This window comes from Leucopleurus acutus, assembly GCF_964270905.1.
Source record: "Leucopleurus acutus genome assembly, chromosome: 4".
In the NCBI taxonomy this organism is placed as follows: Eukaryota; Metazoa; Chordata; class Mammalia; order Artiodactyla; family Delphinidae; genus Leucopleurus; species Leucopleurus acutus.
Window position 1 is genome coordinate 139,027,398 of NC_139146.1, and position 22,044 is coordinate 139,049,441.

The 22,044-nt window shown below is 36.9% G+C and overlaps 1 protein-coding gene across 1 annotated transcript in view; it reads left to right on the forward strand.

Moving 5' to 3' along the window:
* PPP3CA (protein phosphatase 3 catalytic subunit alpha) overlaps nucleotides 1-22,044 on the forward strand; it is a 299,473-nt gene that overhangs the window by 264,769 nt on the left and 12,660 nt on the right. Inside the window, exons 10-11 of the mRNA XM_082837840.1 lie at nucleotides 1,783-1,857; nucleotides 19,667-19,751. Coding sequence (XP_082693966.1) covers nucleotides 1,783-1,857; nucleotides 19,667-19,751 — 160 coding nt within the window. The remainder of the gene's footprint in view (nucleotides 1-1,782; nucleotides 1,858-19,666; nucleotides 19,752-22,044) is intronic.

The following is a 22,044-nucleotide window of genomic DNA, read 5'->3' on the forward strand; positions in this document are numbered from 1 at the left end:
GCAAAAATTCGGAGGAAAGGCCTGCACCCACTGAACTTGAGTTTTCAGTTCAGGAGGTTTAATGGTGATAATCTGGATCATTCCTCATGCAACATCTTGAGCATCACAGAGAAGGTGAATGTGTGCATTGTAATAAACATAAGAGCTTGCACGTGTTTCAGAAAAATGATGTCTTATGGGGAGATTTTAGAGAAAAGCTGTACATTCTTCTGAAATATTTGTTTGTTTATATTAATACATATGTGTAATATATTAATATGTGTAGTATTTATTTTCCTACAGCCAATGTATTTTTTCTTTAAATATTCTAAAAACAATTAAACCCGAGAATCTATGAATTGTCAGCAAAGAAGTCTTCCCTTCCAACACCAAAATAAGTCAAAAGTAAATTTTAATACTTTCTGATAAATGTTCCCAGTACTACTCCGTGTCACCACTTCCTTGCACCCATCGGATCACAGCGTGGACACAGAAGCACTGAGAATCCTGACAACTACCCTTGAACACCCTTCATTTTGGTTATTTCCATTAATTATTCAGATTTTGAACATCTGTTATAAAAGAATGTATTAATATATTCGTGTACATAATTTACGTTTTTTTCTTTTTTTTTTAACTTTATATTTTATACTGGAGTATAGCCAATTAACAGTGTTGTGATAGTTCAGGTACACAGCGAAGGGACTCAGCCACACATATGCATGTATCCATTCTCCCCGAAACTCCCCTCCCATCCAGGCTGCCACATAACATTGAGCAGAGTTCCCTGTGCTATACAGTAGGTCCTTGTTGGTTATCCATTTTAAATATAGCAGTGTGTACATAATTTACTTTTGATAATTAAACTGAAGCTCTGAGTTAATGTTGGCTCCAGTGAAGTTTTACTCTTTATCATATATCTTCAATGCTAGAAAAGCACTGATTTTAAAAAGTAACTCTTGAAGAAATAGTGGACAGGCTTCTTTTCACATTCATGATAGAACCCAACCTAATTTTTTAAAACGTTCAATGCAAATAACATGTAACTTAGTGTAAAGTGTTGCAGTACTAATTTTCTGTGTATAATGCTTTTATACAGCCCTCTTATAATCTATTTACTCAAGTAAATTTCTTATTAAACTTACCTGAGCTTCATTTGTAAAACCTTTTTGAAAATGAAGCTTAATGTTGTATATGTGTATATATATATGTATATATATATATATATATATCTCAACACATTCATTTTTTAAAATCAATATTCTCACAACTACCTCAAATATATTAGTTCATAAATCATCAGTTTTTCTTAAACACAAAACCACATTTCTATCACTATTCTGGGTTCTCTGGGGGACTAAAAAATTTAAAAAAGAGATCTAGCATTCACTCGATCCCTATGAACATAAAGTTTGTAATCTGGTCTAAATCTAGCAGCATCATTGTACAAATAAATAAAAATTCAAAAGTAACCATTTTCTCCTTCATAGATTATAGTATATTCATATCCACATTTTTCTTTTGTCCACTGTCTATTGACCTATAGCTGGTAAATGTTACCATTAGATTTTGTAGGCATGAGCTAATAATTTTAAAAATATAAAGTCTGCATAGAAATACAAAGCCTGTTATCTTTTATGGTCTGAATTTTATAGAAACTACTTGCAGGAAATTCCATCTTCAATATAGGTAAGAATGTTATTGCTAAGCCTGGTCATTAACAGTGCCAGAGTAATAATTAAGGTTATAGTAGAAAATGTAGACTTATTTTCCTTTCTTTCTTTCTTTCCTTTTTCTCTTTAGTGACTGAGATGCTGGTAAATGTCCTCAACATCTGCTCAGATGATGAACTGGGGTCAGAGGAAGATGGATTTGATGGTAAGAGCCTTGAGCCTTTGTGCTAATGCTGTTTGCCAAGTAATTACTTGGCGTCTCGTAGGTAACCCTAAGAATAAATTTCTAAGATTTAGATGTGTAAATCATAACATACTGCTGAGAATGAAAGATATTATTATATTTTCTAGTTGCTTTGAAAAAATGCAAGAAAAAACTTGAGAGAATTTTCCCCTTACCCTGCAAACATAGTTGAAGCTGTGAACTACTTTAATAAACATCTTTCGGTAGCTCACATTGCTAAGTGAGTTTTTTGGTTCTTTTAGTGAGGTTGTTTCTGTCAATTATTCAAATTTTGATGTCTATGATAAAAGAAGATACTTACACATTGGTGTATTGGTATTTATGTCAACCCCAATATTTTTTCATGTCTATAGTAATTAATGAATAAGCTATGAGGTTTTCTTATTGTTGTTTTTTAAGATACTATTTGGTATTCAGTTACCCTTGAAGAATACACTTTCTATAAAAGACAAAAGATTCATGAGGTGAATGAAGATAGAAAAAATGACTCTGGCTCTTACAAAAGGACCCCAAAATGAATGGAAACATACAAAAAAATGTAGTTGGAGGAGGAAAGTGCAAAGTTCACTTGCATAAACATTTACTAAGTACCTGCTCTGCACAGGGCACTCTGGATTCCAAAATGCATTAAAGAAGTTGCAGTCTGGCTAGAGAGATGGATGCGTAAACATTATAATATCAATAAAATAAGTAAAGGGGGAAGGTAGCAGTGGAAACTAGATATTGTGGCAAGTTTAAATTGATAAAATTTTTACCTTTAAAAACTGCACTTGGGTAAAATGAAGCAAGAATGTGGCCCTTTCCAAAAGTTACTATCTGAACAGCATGGTTTAATATTTACTTGGGCTTAATACAGGTCACATCTATGAATGCAGAATACCTAACTCTGTAGGCAAAAGTAAAATAAAAGTGTCCGTTCACTCATGTAAATAGAGAGTATATACTTAGGTAAATTTAAAGTGTACAATTATTCCTACCATCTCATGGTTTAAGTAAGAACTTACTTAAGAAAATATATTGATATATTTTAAAATATTCAGAAGCTCAGTGGATATTCTGTGCTTTATCCAGATTCTAGATGTTTCATATGTTATAGCCACAGTTTACCATCATTAACGTTTCCAGGGTAGTGATATCATTTAAGAGATATTAATCTTCCTAGTGGAAGATTAGGAAGAGGCTATTTTTTCCTCAGGAAAGAATACTAATCTGGTGGAATCTAAATCTTAAAAGAATCTTAAATCTTAAAAGAATTAAAATCTTAAAAGAATACTAATCTGGTGGAATCTAAATCTTAAAAGTCAACAGACATTTTGCATGGCTTTCACTATGTTCCTGTTATTCCTCACAAGAAAGATTAATTAGCATTAATGCAGTGATGCATCTCTGTTAATAGATCTCTGTTTTAGTCAGGTTTATTGACCAATAATTATAGTATAGACAACATATTAAATATACAACATATGGTATATTCAATAGAATAAGTAAACCTGCATATAATTGTAATTATGTTAACCCACTCATTCAGCAAATATATATTGAGTACCTACTGTGTGCTCCCAGGTCCTATAGCCAAAAGTATCTGCACATTTCAACAGTGCAAGTAGTATTACCAAGACCACCTCAGTGTTTACTTCACTTATAGTGAGTTCTCTTTATCCACCCATTCAGTCACTTACATGAAAGGATATATTTTGGAACTTCCTCTGCTTTAAAATTATTAGTTCCAGTCAATGTACTGTGCTCATCAGCAGTTGCTTTTAAGCTTGTTTATTCCAATGATAGGAGTGCATGTCCTTTTCAAGGCATTTGGAAGAATTTTTTCTTTCTAAGCAGACCAGTGAAATCTTACTACCATGCTTAAATCTTAGGTTAGTCCTGCAGAGAAACAGCAGGACTAAAATATGGGATTTTTCAGTTCAAATCTCACAAATTTACCCTCTAAGGAAAAAAAAGAAAAGAGAAGTAAAAGTTTTAATTAAAAAATATGTTTAGGGCTTCCCTGGTGGCGCAGTGGTTGGGGGTCCGCCTGCCGGTGCGGGGGGCACGGGTTCGTGCCCAGTCCGGGAGGATCCCGCATGCCGCGGAGCGGCTGGGCCCGTGAGCCATGGCCGCTGAGCCTGCGCGTCCGGAGCCAATGCTCCACAACGGGAGAGGCCACAACAGTGAGAGGCCCGCGTACCGCAAAAAAAAAAAAAAAAAAAAAAAAAAATATATATATATATATATATATATATATGTGTGTGTGTGTGTGTGTGTTTAACTTAGAATATTATACATTTCAGAGTAAATCATCAGAAATGTTCTTTAGTGCTTTATTTTAACACGGCACAAAAATTATGGACTTTCTCAAAGGTACTCAAAGAACAACTTATAAATCTTCCCAGAACTCTTTAACTCTTTTTGGAACAATAGTTTACTGAGAACATATATTTAAGTTTTTTTTTTTCCTTTTTGTGTGATATTATTTTCAACCTTAGGATAAAGGTTCCAGTTCTCCCACCTTGTTCCTCCTGCAGGCAGCCTGCAGAGTCTGTCTCTCTCTGGGGGCTGGCCCTCTGCTCTGCCTGTCAGGCTCCTGGGCTTGTGGTTGGCTCCAGAGGTGAAAGCAGGAATCAGAAGACATCAAAGGACTTAATTAAAGCTCTTCCTGCTCTTTCTAAAGGGGAGCCATCTCTTGATGAGTCCTTATCAAACCCTTCTCAATATTTTGCTTAGTGTCCAACTTCAAGCTGCAAAATCCAAGGCAATAATGGTGCCTTTACAGACCATGCCTATCTGTGTATCTTATCCAGTTGCCTTCTTTGTGTTTATAAAGTCTATTGCAGACAGAAATTCTCCTCCTATCCTTGAGGAGTATAGGTGTGGGATTAATTTTGCTTCTTTTCTATGTTCTGTCAGCTCCCCTTTACCACTTAACGGTGACGATGGCAGCAGCTAACACTTATGTGTTAGGCATCATTCTAAGTCATTTATATGTATTAACTCTTTGCTAATTATACCTTTTGACCAACAAAAATTTGTAATTATTAACTATCATTTACTTTAAGGAAATTTTCTAGGTTATTTATATTATCTCTAACCCTCAAAGCAACTTTTTGACATAGGTGCTATGATTATCCCAGTTTTACATATGAAGCTAGACAGACTCAGGGCAGTGAGGTTAAAACCTAAGGTCACAGAGTTAGTGAAGTAATGGAGCCTGGATTCAAACCAATGTCTGCCTGGTTCTCAGGCTCTTGAACTTTCCACAACCTGTGATTCCAGTGCTTGAATTTTTTTTGTTTTAAACAGCATGATGCTTTTTTGTTTTTAACAGAACAACACTAATAGCTAAACTTATACTTTAGTTCGTTCTGTTAAATATCCATAAAATTACAAAAAAAGATTTTTACATTATTATTAGGCCATGAAAGTCAAAGCAAATACAATAGTTTTGTGCTATTCTGTTAACCTCAATTTACTCCAAGAAGTTATGTGTTTGATAATGTGAAAAATTGTATTGTATCTGAGCAGACAAAGAGTCTCCTGGCTCGCCTAGGCTTCTGCTGGGTAGAAATCATGTCATGAATCTCTCCTCCTTAGCTTCTGCCTTACAAATAAAGGAATTTGATAGCCTATCTAGAAAAAGATCACTGTTTTATATTGGTCGATGGTTCCTTTATGTTGAAAATAAAATACTAAACAACTTTTATCTTGAAAAGTTTTGAAGCACTTTAATGCCAAGTGATGTCTTTTGAGGATCTAGTTTATATGTATTGGGGTCTTTGATTCCTGTTTCCACTTCTGATTTTGGATGATAAAATGATAGTCTGGTTTCAATTTGGGTTTGTTATTCACCAGAACATTTCAAAGAAGGAAGAAATCCAAGTAGATGTATCTCATTTGGTAGTTGATTCTCATTAAGGAAGAAGACTCATTTCAGACCAAGGATTAGTAAGTGATCCCAAAGTGTTGGCAGGGGGTTGGGGGGAGCTGACAGAAATCAAGCAATCTGCATCGCAGAACTTTCTTTACTGTTCATTGTTATAATAAGGAAGTCTGGAATAGCAGTAAGTATTAGAAACCTAATGACAGTTTCATGAGTTCGAAATATTTATTTGGAACTTTCTTTTAGCTCTAAAATCTTAGACTCTGAGATCACTTTATCTATCTATCTATCTATCTATATATACAAGTTATATTTGAAACTATGATATGTGATAAGTCTGGCTAACAGCAAAGAACTGTGGAGGTAAAACTGAAATCCTGCAGAATAAGAAAGGAAAGAAAAAAATAATAAAACTAATACATTTTAAGCCAAATATAGTTTCAGGCTGCCCTGGAAAGACTTAATATTAAATTAGAATTTATGTCTCTGTTTTCATCTAAGGAGCAAACCACATGGTGGAACTCTTATCCTTTATCCACATTTTTGCCTTATCCTAATGTTAACCACAGGCAAGTCACTGAATATGGGATCAGAGCAGTTTTTTGCATGCCTCTACGAAACCATCTAAATTGTATACAAGAAAATTATCTCCCATCATCTGCTTTGAATTATTAGATAATTCTTCAGATCTAATATCACGGGTTCCAGAGTGTCTCCCCACTGCTTTCTGTTTAGCTTTAAAAAGCCATACAGAACTTTTTAAAGTACAAAGTTGGGAATTAGTAGGACTAGCGTGGCATCTTATGGGTCCTTGAGGAATACCACTGTATAGGGTTCGGGTATATCATTTTCTACCGAAGCTGTATATATTTGCCATGATGAATGTTTGAGATGAATTTCATCTTAAAAATTCCCCTCTGCTTTGTGCCTCTGGCAGCACATTTGCTAAGAGCCATTAGCTTAGAGCTCTTCCTGTGGCTGTAATTATTGTCATTTCTGAGCAACTCATTTCAGCATCTCATATTTCATGTTCCCAATGTGAAAAAAAGTTGTGTGTCTGATAATAATTGGCAGTTTGGGAGAAAAAATATGACATGTTAATATAAAAAATATAAAGAAATGTTTAGACATACAAAAAAAGAGCCCTCAGCAGCACTGTGGCGACATGATTCTTGTTCTATCAACTTTGAAGCATAACCTGCCATTGGTGAGCAGAGGAGTAACATCATAAAAGCAGTGTCTGAGAAACAGCAAATACTTTCCCCAAGAAAATGCTTGGAGAAAGAACAAAGGATTAGTTGGGGTATAATTTAGGAACTTAACTATTTCAAAGTTGAGGTGACTAGATCGGAACAATGATAGTGTTAATAATAAAAGGAAAAGGAGGCTTCCCTGGTGGCACAGTGGTTGAGAGTCTGCCTGCCGATTCAGGGGACACGAGTTCGTGCCCCGGTCCGGGAAGATCCCACATGCCGCGCAGCGGCTGGGCCCGTGAGCCATGGCCGCTGAGCCTGCACGTCCAGAGCCTGTGCTCCGCAACGTGAGAGGCCAGAACAGTGAGAGGCCCGCGTACCGCAAAAAATAAATAAAGGAAAAGGGAGATATTCTAAAGAGCTGGGCTTACAACTATGGTATCAGTGGGGCAAAGGGAACAAAAGTGGATTTGGACGGTTCAAACCTCAGTACCTAGGAGGATGAGAGCACTTACGGAAAAACTTCATCCGTTTCAGGGAGAAAGGAGTTCAATGACAGACATCAGTTTGAGTATACACATCACTCTGGAAATGCCCAGGCAGGATTTGTAAATGGAACCCTGGAGACTGGGGACAAAATCGGGTTTGGTGACAGAGGCTTTGAATTAAAAGTCACAGCCGAATCTACTAAAAGTCACACAGGCCTCCAAAGTTACTGATGTGGAAGGAAGTGTCAGAAAATTGAGGACCAATCTGTAAAATTATCCCTTCTTTATGAAACTGGAGAAAAAAGACAAACAAGTGAAAGAGAAAGGAGTGATGAGGGAGACAGCGTAAGAACCAGGATTGTGGAGCAGTTCAGGCAGCAGCTATTTTAAAATATTTGCACCAAATGCAGAAAAATTACTGTGAGATATAAGTCTGACCAGAAAACCAGAAAGTGAAATATTAGGGCATAACTTTGTCAGATAACAGATTATTGAAAAGAGGCAAATAGCAAACTTTGTTTTCATTTTATAATAGCTAAAATAGAAAATTGAAATCATTTTTTAGAAGGCCAAAAACCAAAATAAAATTCAGAGTACTCTAATTTTGATACCATGTTATATTTCCATCTTATATTTTTATTTCCATGTAAAAGTATTTATTCATGAAATATCTTTTTCTGTGTATTCAGTGGCAAACAAACACATGGCCTCTGCCTTCACTAAGCGGAGAGTCCAGTGCAATAAGAAACCAACTTTAAATATGCTGGTCTCACAGAGGATTTAGAGACTTGCAGGAAGGGGTGTGAATTGGGATAAGATATTTGATAACTGAAGGAGGAAACATAAAGGACACCTTTCTCGTTCTCTTGTACTTCTGACAAGGGAAAGAAAAGCACTTTATGTATTTTACTGCTTTAAGAAGTATGGCCGTGTGAGAAATCCATTTAATTTTTCCAGAAAATTATATGCAAAGATGGGTATCAGTTCACCAGTGTTAAGTTCTCTTATCTTTTAAAAATAACTGAGTTTGCGTGATGTAACTGGAGAAAGGAAAGGATGACATCTATAAAAAGAAAGATTAGTCAGTATTTTGTAAAAGGCTTTGTAGTTGCTTGTCAGGCTTTTGTTAATTACCTTCCAGTTTATGGTTGATTTTTTTCAATTACTTAATATTTCAATGTGTAATTTAGAGGCTAAATCATTTTCGTCACTATAAACGTATCCTTGGTACTCTGTACCCTTTATAGTACAGGTAACTGCTTTTTTTCATCAGGGTTGTGCTATAAAAAGGAAACAAATAGTTATATCCAGTATATCATTAAAACTGAAACGTCTAAAAAAATACACAGACATTTACTAGGTACTAGGGTATGACCTCCCATCATATATATGGCTATTGATATTTTGGGGCCGGGACTATCAAACAAGGTACCTGGTTAGCCGTCATACTGTAGTCAGTATCATCAAGTCTGACTTATATGTGATTACAATAATTAAAATCTTTTTAAGTTGCCAATTTAAATGATACAGTAACATAGACATTAAAAGTACTGCTTTCTCTTCTTATTGTACTACATGATTTTGCACAAATGAGTTATATTAGCTGGCATAATTTTCACATTGCACAGAAGTGCAGACTTTGGGGCTTCCCCGGTGGCGCAGTGGCTGACAGTCCGCCTGCCGATGCAGGGGACACGGGTTCGTGCCCCGGTCCGGGAAGATCCCACATGCCGCAGAGCGGCTAGGCCCGTGAGCCATGGCCACTGAGCCTGCGCGTCCGGAGCCTGTGCTCCGCAACGGGAGAGGCCGCAACAGTGAGAGGCCCGCGTACTGCAAAAAAAAAAAAAAAAAAAAGTGCAGACTTTGCAGAACGAACTAAATGTTAAAAAAACAGTCATCTCCCTATTAGAGCTAATTGGTTGGATAATGTCCACCATTGGCTAAAATGCTTGCAGAAAATAGAAGTTTATACTGTATTCCATAGACACCTGTACTATACACATATACAATATTCACAGTTTTAAAAATCATTGTTTTTTTGTAGCATTTGAGTTTTCCTTCAACTTATGGTGACATTGGCCAACTTATATTAAACATTAGCTATTGCATATCTAAGCATACACTTGGATTAAATGTATTTATAAAATTTATTTGAGAAGGAAGTCCATGTTGTATACTAAGAAGGGAAATAAGCATGGGCTTTATAATCCTTAATGTATTCTTTAGTTGAAAGGTATTAACGTAGAGAGCTCTCTTTTTTCAACAGAGGCAAAGATTTTGTGTATATATATGTCTCTATATTTTAGAAAAACTTCACTTCTCACACACAAGGTTGAGGTAATTGACATATGAAAGAAGTGTTCTTCACAGAGAGAAGTATAGGGGGTAATGTCAGCTTGCTGAAAATTGATACCATAAGAAAATAAGATCCAATTTTCATGCGTTTTTGGCAGAGCTTACGTGCTTCTCTTTGTACTAAAGCATTTTATGGGTCCAACTTCTTAATCTGAAGGTTGTACTTATATGAGAATAATTAATAATTGATTGAACAACAGCAGACAGTCGTTGTAAGTCTGAAGTTTGTAAAACATTCTCTTTATAGTTGTTTGATCTCAGATGGCAGGTTTAAAGGCCATATGAAAAAGTTTAATGAATGCTCAGAAAATCTAAAGTTTAAAAATATTTTTCTATGAGGGTAATCTATTTTGGCTCTCCTAAAAATCCCTTTTATTCCTTCATCTTTACTCCTAGCTTACGAGAAGCTATGAAACTTTCTTCCAGTTTTTCTTAGAATTTTAAAGAAATAGATATCTTGATTTTCTTTGGTCAGCCCATCTTTGTGAAGCGGTCTATTTTTTTGCCTCAAAGCAAAGCCAGCAGCATCCTGGATTCTCCCCTTCTCCCCTAGTGAACTGGCCATCATCTGGGGCCCAGCCTTTAGCCTGGTTGGCACAAAACACAACTGGGGCCCCAACTTAGGCAGCGTGATATTAATGAAGATCACACAATCAACCTTTTAATTTACAGTGAGAAATGTAACTGTTAGAAGAACTGGAATATTCACTTCTGCACAAGCACTTCCTTCTTCTTAATAGAAAGAGCAAACATTTTTGAGTATTGTATACCAATGATCTATGCTAAGTGCTTTAGCAGATAGCACAGTACCTGGCACTTGTGTTTGTTGAATGTTGAGAATGACCGAACGAATTAACTTAGGTAAATCTTCCATCCACCTGGGAAGTAGATCACCAGCCTGCTACTGTAATGAATCCTGGTTTGGGCTCCCCACTTCCCAGCTGATGACCTTAGGTCGACAACTTACCAAGCGAAATAATACAAATAAAGCACTTAGAACCTTCCTCATTTTTTAGATGAGGAAGGTGAGACTTACAGAAGCTTAGTAATTTATCCAAGGTAGCACAGCCTGTAAATAGGGGAGCTGAGACTCAACAGGTCTTTTACTCCAGAACACAAGTTCTTCACCACTGTGCTATTCTGCCTCTCACATGCCAGTTTATTCATTTGTCTTAAAAGAAGTCGACGAGCCAGGTATTTATGATCTGAAGTCTTGCTGTAAGGCCAGAACACTGAAAGTCCATTGGCCCCTGGACAGTACTTCCCTGGACACGTCAGATGTTTGCCTCGGCTTCTCTTCTTTCTTATGCCTCTGTATCTGACCAGTACAGTTTTTGACTGGCATATCCCTTTCCTCTGATAAGATAATAATATATTTCAGTGATGTTAAAGTCTCATGACCTGGGAACCATTCTGTCTGTTTCAGTTGCCTCTGCAGGCCTGTGCACTGATCATTGGCCAGAACCTAATGCTCATTTCCCTATTTACCTTTTTGAGCAAAATCTTCACTACATCCCCCCTGTACTGACAAAACACCCTGCCTAGTTCTTGAATAGCATCAGAAGATCTTCGAGTGGCTTTATTTCACATCAGCTCAGTACATGCCAGCACCTTGACCATCCTCTGCTGTCAGACGACTGGAGCAGTACTACGTCTTTCAGCCTGCTTTTTTGTCGTGCTGTCAAATGGTACTCAATTAGCTTTCTGTCTAGGGTATAACACATGGGACAATCAAACATGATATTTTACTATATTGGTTTATTTTTTCCTTCAATTTCTGTAATTTCAGAGTTAACATTTAAATATCATTCTACTATTTGATAAATGTATAAATCCATAAGTGTCCAGAATTAAATTCTGGTCTAAATGCTTTCTTCCAGCATTTAGCACGTATGCACAATTAGGTCCTTAATAAATACCTTTTTCAACTGTTAAATCCTCATCTATATCCAAAATAATCCTGACAGACGAAACATCCAGGCATTATGATTGTTTCTCCTATAGACAATACATCTATATTATTAGCTTGACCTTTGTTATTTCATTTCATTTTGCTTTTATTTTCATTGCCAGTTTATAAACTTGATGCATTTCTATTATGATACAGAGTTCAATCCAAATGAGATTTCACATGCTATTAGTTTCTACTTTGGTAAATATAAATAAACTGAAATGTCCTCTGTAAGGCATAGGCTGAATATATGATAGTTTCTTGAAAAATCAACGAAGCCTCCTAATCTACCTTAAAGTCTTTAATTTTTACCCAAGTTATAATTATGCTTATAGCCAATTTCTGCGAGTCTACCAAGGAATTATTGAACAGATGGAACGCAATGTCTCAGAGAACAAAAGTCCATGGAATCAAATTAACACTTGGAAACGAAAGTATTTTTTAACTACATATTTAAGATAACCAAATAATGACAGTTATTTGACATTTGGGAGCAGTCTGTACATTTTTAAGACTTCCTATCTGAAGAATCCAGTTATGTTTTATGACAAGAGAAGGTGGAAGAAACTGTCTAGGCTGTACTGGCCTTTTTGAAAATCCATTACACAGAAGAGTCTTTTTATTCAAAAAAATATATTTTTTCAAGGAGCTGCCTCTTTGAAAATGACATATAAGACAGAATAGCCTTATGCCAAATATCACACCATCGTAGATGCTATTACATGCTGAGATTTTAGTAGAGCTAAAAAGCATATGGAAGAAATTCAGAATATGTGGTTTGGAGTGATTTGGAATGAGTAGCCATTATGTCCCAGTTTTATCACCTATGGGTATGTACTATGCTATTGTTAGAATTAAAATTAGAAAGATATTCCAAATATTTTAGGTTGTAATCCTCAAAAAGATGAATTTTTACAGAGATTTTAAAAATTTATTATCCTAAAGGTGTTTTTCTCTGCCTAATAGAGTAACCTACATAAGCATTCATATAGCTATTATGTGAGGGGCAGCACCTCCAGTCTCTCTGGACTAGATTTAACCAGCACTGACCCTAAATGGATCAGCAATGCAGGATTCTCAAGTCATGGCTGGTGACAACTGTCACCTCTAGAAAGTGATTAATCTAATTCTTGATAGAGCAGCTGTCTTCATGCCAGAATATTTGGACCATTGGGGTTACCCAGAGAAGTTTCAAGAGGAGTAAGGGAATCTATTTTCACATCCTCAGTTTCCATATGTCCTCATTCCTAAAAATGATCAGCCTGGGAACTCATCTGAGCTGCAAGGCTCACTGCAGCCTCTCCCTTCCCACCTCTTCTTTCTCAGTTGCTTTTCTCTCATTTTAACAAAAAGGCATGGGTCTCCCTAAACATAGTCTCTATGAACACTGCCTGGAATACTAAACAAAGAGACGTTGGAAAAACTCAATGCGTAGGAAGTCTCCTTAATCAAGGCAGTGTAACCACCCTCCCATCTTTATCATTAAGGGATGCATTCCAATCAAATTATATTTCTATGTTTTTTAAATATTCATAAAAATTTACCATGTTTGTGCTACTTAGCTCAGTTATGTACTACTAATAATTGATATTGATTACAAAGGAACTTTGAAGGCTTAGGGCCTTATTGTCTCAGGAAATTTTAAAAAACACATTTCATTTAAATTTCTAAACATATTTTTGGCAACAAAGTATAATGTGATAAAAATATTTTAGTATAAATATATAATTCACTAAAATAAAATCAGGAAAATGGAAATGCAATTTCAAAGAAAAAAGGACTACTGTAAGATTTCTAAATATCAATGAATGTCTTGTTCATGGATTTTTTTCTTTAAATGGATGATGGTAGGATGAAATTGCTATGATATTTATATGCCATTGATTTTTAAAAGAAGTAGTATAGTCATTTCATTTTAAAATGGCAATGTTTACAACATTATATTGCTTACAGTTATTTAAACTTGGAGGTGAGAATAGTATTCTTTGGAGGATATACTTTTGTAGATGCATGAGTAAAAAATGTAAAGACCACAGTTTTAAAGCCAGTCCATCAGAATGAACACAATTTCTCAGTGCTTATGGTGCTGTCCCTAAATCCCAGGACTCAAGGGCTTGTGGTGTAGAAAAGTATAATGAAGCACTTGTCAAGTTCACCACAGCCAAGGGCAAAACTGGGTAGATGTTTAAGTAATTTCTGTATAGCCTTGCTTGGTTGAGGTATAGTTGCTCAAGGTCCGTTATTTTTAAACTAGATCAGAGAAAGAAAAGACAAGAAAATAAGGTTTGGGGATTAAAGTACATGTTTTGGCCTCATAGCCTTAATGGGGGTCAATTTGGGATATGTGTTCTCCCAGATAAGACAGTCTATATACTTATAATTTCACCATCATTTGTAAAGAGCCATAAAGACCAATTATGCAAGGTTTTTAGAGGTGTTTGAAGACATATTCTGCCTTTGCCTTATATCATATTTCAAAGTGCTGATTTTGGAAGGAAAACAAACTAATTTTTGTCTTTAATATAACACAACAAAAGATATTTCTTATCTCAGCACCTTATGCTTTGTTCCATCAATAACCTGTATTCAAATTCAGTAATTGCCCTATGGTGTCGGAAAATAAAATCTGGAGACATGTCTAAACTCTGCTTAAAAATAATGAGTCATAATCACACTTTACTTTCGAGTAGAATAGGTTTCTTACAGAGATGAACTTTGTTATCTTTTTAAAAGTTTGAAAAGGTGGTGAGTTTTCTGTAATATTTTCTCAGAATTTGAATTAAAAGCTTTAATAGATTTGAAGCTTGCCAGCAAAATATAGTTCTTAAAATAGATCTTTCTTTTGAAAAAGCGTGAAATGTTAATGTATATACACTCCTTTTAATATATTTCATTTAAAGATATATGCTATGGATACACTTGTATTAGTTAAAAGTCCTTTAAAGAAAGAAGCCTAAATAATAGCAAAACATTTGAAACCAATATAATAATGAAGTGGAAATTTTCTGCTACTTTTTCCATTAAAGAGTAAGCAATTCAATTTTCTGCAAGCTCCTTTTTCACCTTCTAATAATATGAAAATATTCCTCTTTTATAAGATATTCAAGTTTAAAAAAGATTTTTTGCATGTATTTTTTAATGTTTTTTATTATGGTAAAAGTCACATAGTATAAAACGTACTAATTTAACCATATTTAACTGTACAGTTTAGTGGCACTAAGTACATTCACATTGTTGTGCAACTCTCACCATCATCCATCTCCTGAATTTTTCAGCTTCCTAAACTGAAACTCTGTCCCCATTAAACACTGACTCCCCATTCCCCCTCCCCACCCCCAGGCCCCTGGCATCTATCAATGTATTAAAATTTTAGACAGCTCATCATCACGTCTTACAGTTGCAAAAAGGTATTGATAGCAATTAGAATCTGTTGAATTGGGCTTATCTTACCAGTCCAGTTTCCCCCTGGAGATGGCTGGAGGAAGGAAGGGGTGAATGTCAGTGCACTGAGAACTTTTCTTCATTGCCTCCTTTGGGAAACTCATGCATCCCCCATATAACACGAAGGAAGGGAGGGATGGAGAGACCTCTCTTCTTAAAGCTGCTCTCTCCCTTTTCCCTCAAAACCAAGCTTCTTCCAAATACAGTGGGATTTTTGGACATTTTATTATGAAATGTTTCAAACATAAAGGAATGTTGAAGCAATTGTATAGTCAATACACATGTACCCATCACTTACTTTCTACAATTAACATTCGATTATATTTGCTTTCTCACATCTCTGTCCCTGTATACAACCATCCGTCCATCTTTTTCTTTCTTTCTCTTTTCGTTTTTTTGAAGAGGGGTGGGTAAGTGCAAAGTAAGTTCTCTGTACCTCTGTGATAAATGCTCATGTCTAAACTTCTTATTTGTCCCTACTACTATGCTAAATAAAACCTTTACAATTTAGCCCCGGGCATGCCCTGCTTCTCTCCTCATTCTCAGCCTGCCCTCGCCCCAGTGAGGGCAAACCCCATTCACACCGGACTTCTGACCCATCATCTGAACATAACATGGATTCTTGCAGCCTCCACATACTTGAATATTCTCTTCCTTCTATGGAGAATTCTCCTTTCTCTTTAACTCTTATTTATCCTTCAGGATCCTTCAACTATCACCATTTGGGTGAATATTTTTCTCCAGACTATTCACATCTGCTTCCACTGGTAAATATTTAACAATGCTTCACTGCAGGGGGAAAAAGACCCTGGTTTGTAGCACTTGCAGGTTTTGTTGGTATAAATTCTCTTCCCTACCACTGGTTTCAAGCTACCAGTACGAAGTTACTGAACACGGAGCTAAGAAGAGGTGTGCTCAGTCTACTCTCTAGCTGACAGCCAGCGGCCCCACGCGCCACTGCTGCTTCCTCTCTAATACGTGTCACGGTGCACCATGGGCGTTCACGTGATCTCCTAAAGCAGAGACCATGCTTTCCTCCTATTTCTGTTGCTAGCAGTTAGCACACGGCAGGCTATAGAACAGGATAGGATTCACAAGAACACTTTATGAATAAATGATTTGGGTAATAAATTGTATTCTATATAGCACTTTCCACACACTGCTAATTCAGTTAAAACTGAGGAATTATAGTAGTCACTCAATGGATGGATGGGGACCGTGGGCCATACAGAGCCAGGGTCTCTAATGCGTGGCAGGTAGCCCACGTGTAAGAACCTCTCTTCACCCTGGCACTTGGTTCCTCATCGCTGCGATGCTGCTGCAGTTTTCCAGTTCCCTTCAGAGGCTGGCAGCATTCACTCAGCAGGCCACTTGGCATACGTACCTTTCATACTTCATGAGAAGTCAGTAAGGCACTAAGTTAAGGTCAGGAAGTACACATGGTCAAAGCAAATCTTTAAAGATTCCCTTGGTCTGTACATTAGCCTTTGAGGAAAATGGAGTGTGCTAGCGTGCCTAGATTCTGGAATTAGTAGCATAATACCCCAGGCTTTTTAAAAGAAGATGAGAACTTAAAAGGTGAAGCGAAAGAGAGGCCCAAAAAAGAAATGATAATTATTTGAATGGAAATACAAAATGAAATTGTACTTAAAATTACTAATGTTTTTAAACTTAGGAAACATTGCCTTTCAGTTTGGGACTTTTGGGTTAAAATAAATGACTAGATTCTTCTCCGAAAAATAGTTACCAGTAGTTAACTATTAAAAATAGTTTAATGTAAAAGGTATTTTTTGGCACCTTTATTATTCAGTATACTGAATTTTAAGTTGAGCTACTGTGGTATATTTCCACAACTTAAATAGAGCAAGTACCACGAATGTTGAACATGACCTTGTATTTGCATGTCGCAGCTAGTAGAAGTCTGGAGAACGTGCATTTGTTTTCCTTGATCTTTCTATTGAATTATGGGCTGTGAGGATTTGCAATGGAACATAAGTATTTGAATAAGAGTTTTAATGATCTCTGGAAAATACCAAAAGCCAGGAATAGCAATACTAAATACACAAGGACCTTTATATCTGTACTTAATTCTTTCCTGCTACTGTTCAGCTCCTTTCAGTTTGATTACGTATTAACTCAGATATTTTATGTGGTTATTTTACTTTTTTGTGGGTTGTAAATGTGTGATATTCATTTTGATTTTGATTATTTGACAAATATTGAAGGTAATCCCCCAGAATGGAACTTTGAGATATTAGGTTTTAGTGTCTCTTCTTACTGTCTATGATTAAGTTAATTGACTTTTTGAGTAAATATATTCTAATTTTATAAAAGAAGTACTAAAACCTCTTACCTGGGTTATTGAGAAATCTAAAAGGAGACAGCATTTCTTCATTAAGAAAAGTGCTATAATATGCTGTGAACCACCATGTGTTGGGAGCACAACTATGAATACATAAAGTAAGATACCTGCTCTATACTCTCCAGTAAGTCATTAGGTCTGAAAAATAAGGAATGCTAAACGGGCTCAGGCTGTCAGAATGTTCATTTTACATTTAAAATTCCATATTTTATATGTATAGCTGATTCACTTTGTTATACAGCAGAAGCTAACACACCATTGCAAAGCAATTATACTCCAATAAAGATGTTCAAAAAATAAATAAATAAATAAAATTCTGTATTTTTTTTTGAGCATCTTTCTGACTACCAGCTCATACTGAGCTGAAAAGGATGGCTCATAATTTATTCCCCTTCCTTTCCTACTTAGTTTCTTGCTTTTCATTGCTCTGGTTATGGTTTTTACAAGTCCTTTCATGAAAATTTTCTGAGAGATTATCCTTCTTAGATATTTTTCACTTACTTGATTGTACATTTTCCCCCTTCTCATTTCTCTTAAATATATCCAATTTCGTTTCTAGACATTTAACTACTCCTTCTTGCTGCTTTTCTTGTTGTGCTTCTAAATATAGTCACCGTTTTTGGGGTTCTCCCACTCTTTCCATTCTTTGTGTCTGTTGGATTGATTTTTATGATCTGGCCGTACTGTTTTTGGAGACGGTTAGAATCTTTCCCCCTCAGCACATCATGACCTCTGAGTGGACTGGGTCAGTCTGACTGGGGAATATTAAACATAGAGTGGTAATAGCACACCAAATAAGTAAACTGAAACATGATTTAACAGAATAACTGAAAAAAAAATAGATAAGAAAACCAGTATAAGGAGATTGCTATACCACTTTTTTTTCCCTTAACAAATGTCCTTCAAGGAATCTCCTGATCATAAATCATCTAAAATTCAAGCACAGAAACTTCAGACTTTCAAATGGTCTCTAGGACAGGTTTTATTATATAAAGAATCATAATTGCAAATCGTAGATAATAATAAATATTGTTAGAAGCTCAGCATAAAGTATGAGGTAGGGCCTACACACACGCCATTTTCTCCTCCAGTATTTTGGCCAATAGAGTCTAATTCAAGGAAACAATTATGAAGAAGAATCCATGTTTCCACTTGGTTATCAGAAAGACTGGATTGGAGAATGGCTTTCTCCCATATGGATTTAGACTTCCTCCACTCATTTGCAGGCAGAATAGCTGGCAATACTAAGTTCTGGTTTGAGAGATCATTATTTTTTAGCACCAAGTAATTTTTCATTATCTGGATGGACCACAGTAGGTTCACCTACTGAAGAAAATCTTGGTTGCTTCCATTTTGACAATTACAAACGAAGCTGGTATAGACATCTGTGGACAGGTGTTCGTGTGGACATAAGTTTTCCACTCTCTTGGGTAAATACCAAGGAGCAAGAGACGGAACAAGCCCCATGTGCTTTTCAAGCTCCTGCTGGCATCGCTTGTGCTCATGTCGCATTGGCCAAAGCAAGACACATGGCCGAGCCCAGATGGGGAGTGGGGAGTTGTTGGGGGAAAATAGATGCAATCCAATTAGATGTGTTGGGGGATACCTGCTATGGTGTCATTGCCACTAGAGAAAAAGAAATGGACCAAAAAAGGAGCTGTTTGAGGGCTTTCAGATCAGAGAGAAGGTGAGAGGAAACCAGCTCCCTGGTACACGCTTTCTGGGGAATATCCATCCTGGTGACGCACTTCCTCTTCCTGCCAATGCACGTTCTCTTTGTATAAACAGAAGAGAAGGGAGCTCAATCAGAAGAGAAGGGTAGGAACCCACCCCATCTGCTCAGTAAGTTTTCAATTAGCCCTTTACCTCTCCCCTTGGAAATCTCAGAAGATGCTCTTTGGCATTTTGGGGACCTCTAATGTATCACAGGCAAGTATTCCTGCCTGGAAGCATAGACTTTTAAATTTGATTTCCAGATAAATCCTTAGAGGGGGAAAAAAAACAAACCTGGTTTGGCTTAACTGCAGTCTGTTACACATGTAAATTAGTAAACTAGGTAGAGTTAAATAAAAATTCACCTGACTTCTCAACTCTGTTTTTAAAATATAGGTGCAACGGCTGCAGCCCGCAAGGAAGTGATACGGAACAAGATACGAGCGATCGGCAAGATGGCCAGAGTGTTCTCCGTGCTCAGGTGGGATCATGGTCCTCTGTTGCATTTGATTGTCACTCAGTAACATTTTAATAGTTTAATCTGGTAATTTAAGTATTTTACTCGAAACTCTTTGCTTTTTCTTAATTATTTTTTAAAATGGAATTGTCAGCTCCTCACTGTTTTTGTCCGATGGAAATCTACTGAATTATTTCTGTAGAGAAAGCCTCTAAAGGGACTTTCACATTCCATCCCTCTATTTGCTGCAGGACTTTAAAACATTTATTTCACAATAGGTTGAACATGGTATGAAATGGAAAAGCTATTATAATCCTTTCTATTTTTCATTCTCTCTCTGTGGTAAAGATGAATTTATCAGGTGCATTCCACTAGATTTCTAGGAAATGAACAGCCATAAAGCTTGTTCATGTGAATCTATATTATTCTAATAAATCATTGAGAGAAAAAAGTTATTTAGTGTTTCAGTTCCCATATAGTAGTTATTTTTTAAATAGATCATGTATCTTGTTATTATTAAGCATGGGCTTAGAAAACACGTTTTCTTGAAGAGAATTAACTACACTTTTCTTCACTTAAATTCAGTTATCTATTCTTGGATAATACAAAGTATCTATATTTCTCTTCAAAAGATTACTTTAAAATACAGTATGATTAGGGCTTCCCTGGTGGCGCAGTGGTTGAGAATCTGCCTGCTAATGCAGGGGACACGGGTTCGAGCCCTGGTCTGGAAAGATCCCACATGCCGCGGAGCAACTAGGCCCATGAGCCACAACTACTGAGCCTGCGCGTCTGGAGCCTGTGCTCCGCAGCAAGAGAGGCCGCGATAGTGAGAGGCCCGCGCACTGCGATGAAGAGTGGCCCCCGCTTGCCACAACTAGAGAAAGCCCTCGCACAGAAACGAAGACCCAACACAGCCAAAAATAAATTAATTAATTTAAAAAAATACAGTATGATTATATGTGACGAGTATCCAGTCAATTCACAATCACATTATTAACAAGGATAAATAGGAATATCTTGGGAGAAAGTCCATCTCCACACTGTATAATTTCATACCCTAATTTTTGCCAGATTCTTTTTTTCAACTCTTCCGTGGAGTAGCTGTACCGGCTCTTCTGATTTCTCCTTCTTGCTGTTTCTATCCCACTCCTGGTAGAGTCACTAAAGAGTAATTAAGTGATTTGATACCAACAACAGGGAGCCATGAGAAGGACGAAAAGCAGGATCATCCTTTCCCAAAGACACCAGATCAAAGTCAGTAATAGCTCTGCAGTAGCAGCCAAATCTTGAAAAGTCATGTTAAAGCTGAAAGTAGAGCATAGTTGCTCCCTGCGGCCTAATGAATGAGGCTGCCTTTGCTCTGCTGCTTTTCATTCCTACTGAACTTGCAGGACTCATTCATTCATTCAAAATAAATATAACGAAACTTAAAGTGGCCATTATGTACCATGAAGCAGTACAGGGGGATAGCAAGTGAGAGGCGAGGCACTCATTCATTTTAGTACGGGGACAACAAAGGACTCTCTGAGTCTAGCATTTGAGCAAGTGTGGGGATGACCTTCACGAAGGTAGGGAGTAAGAGTGTTTAAGACGAAGGGAGGGGCTTCCCTGGTGGCGCAGTGGTTGAGAATCTGCCTGCCGATGCAGGGGACAGGGGTTCGAGCCCTGGTCCAGGAAAATCCCACATGCCGCGGAGCGGCTGAGCCCGTGCGCCACAACTACTGAGCCCGCGCACCTAGAGCCTGTGCTCCGCAATGAAGAGCAGCCCCTGCTTGCTGCAACTAGAAAAAGGCTGTGTGCAGCAACGAAGACCCAACGCAGCCAAAAATAAATAAATTTATTTTTAAAAAAAAAGACAAAGGGAGGAGCAAGTACAAAGATCCTTGGATGGACACAAATTCAGCAGTTTTGAAGGCCAGCAGGGAGGCTGTGTGGCTAGAAAAATTGCCCTTGGGGGCAAAGGACTATGTGAAGATCATAAACTCAGCTGGTCCCTCTGCATAAACACTTGCTTATTTATCATGCCTCAGATTTCCAGTAAATGCGCTTACTTCTTTTTCTATCTGAAGTCTCTGTGAGGATAAGTAAAAACAGCTCCATCACTTCCAGTTGAAAGTACATTTAGGAAAAAAAAGGAGAAGCCTTTCTTAACATAAAAGAAAATTCTTTGTATCTATGTTAGTCTTCAAACCATGTGAAAGTGACAGGAACAATGCTACAGAATCATAGATAGGTCTTAAAATTGGAAAGTCCCTCTAGTCCTCTGCATCTTGGTATGTAAGATGCAGTTATTCCCAGCTGAGAGTGGGTTCCA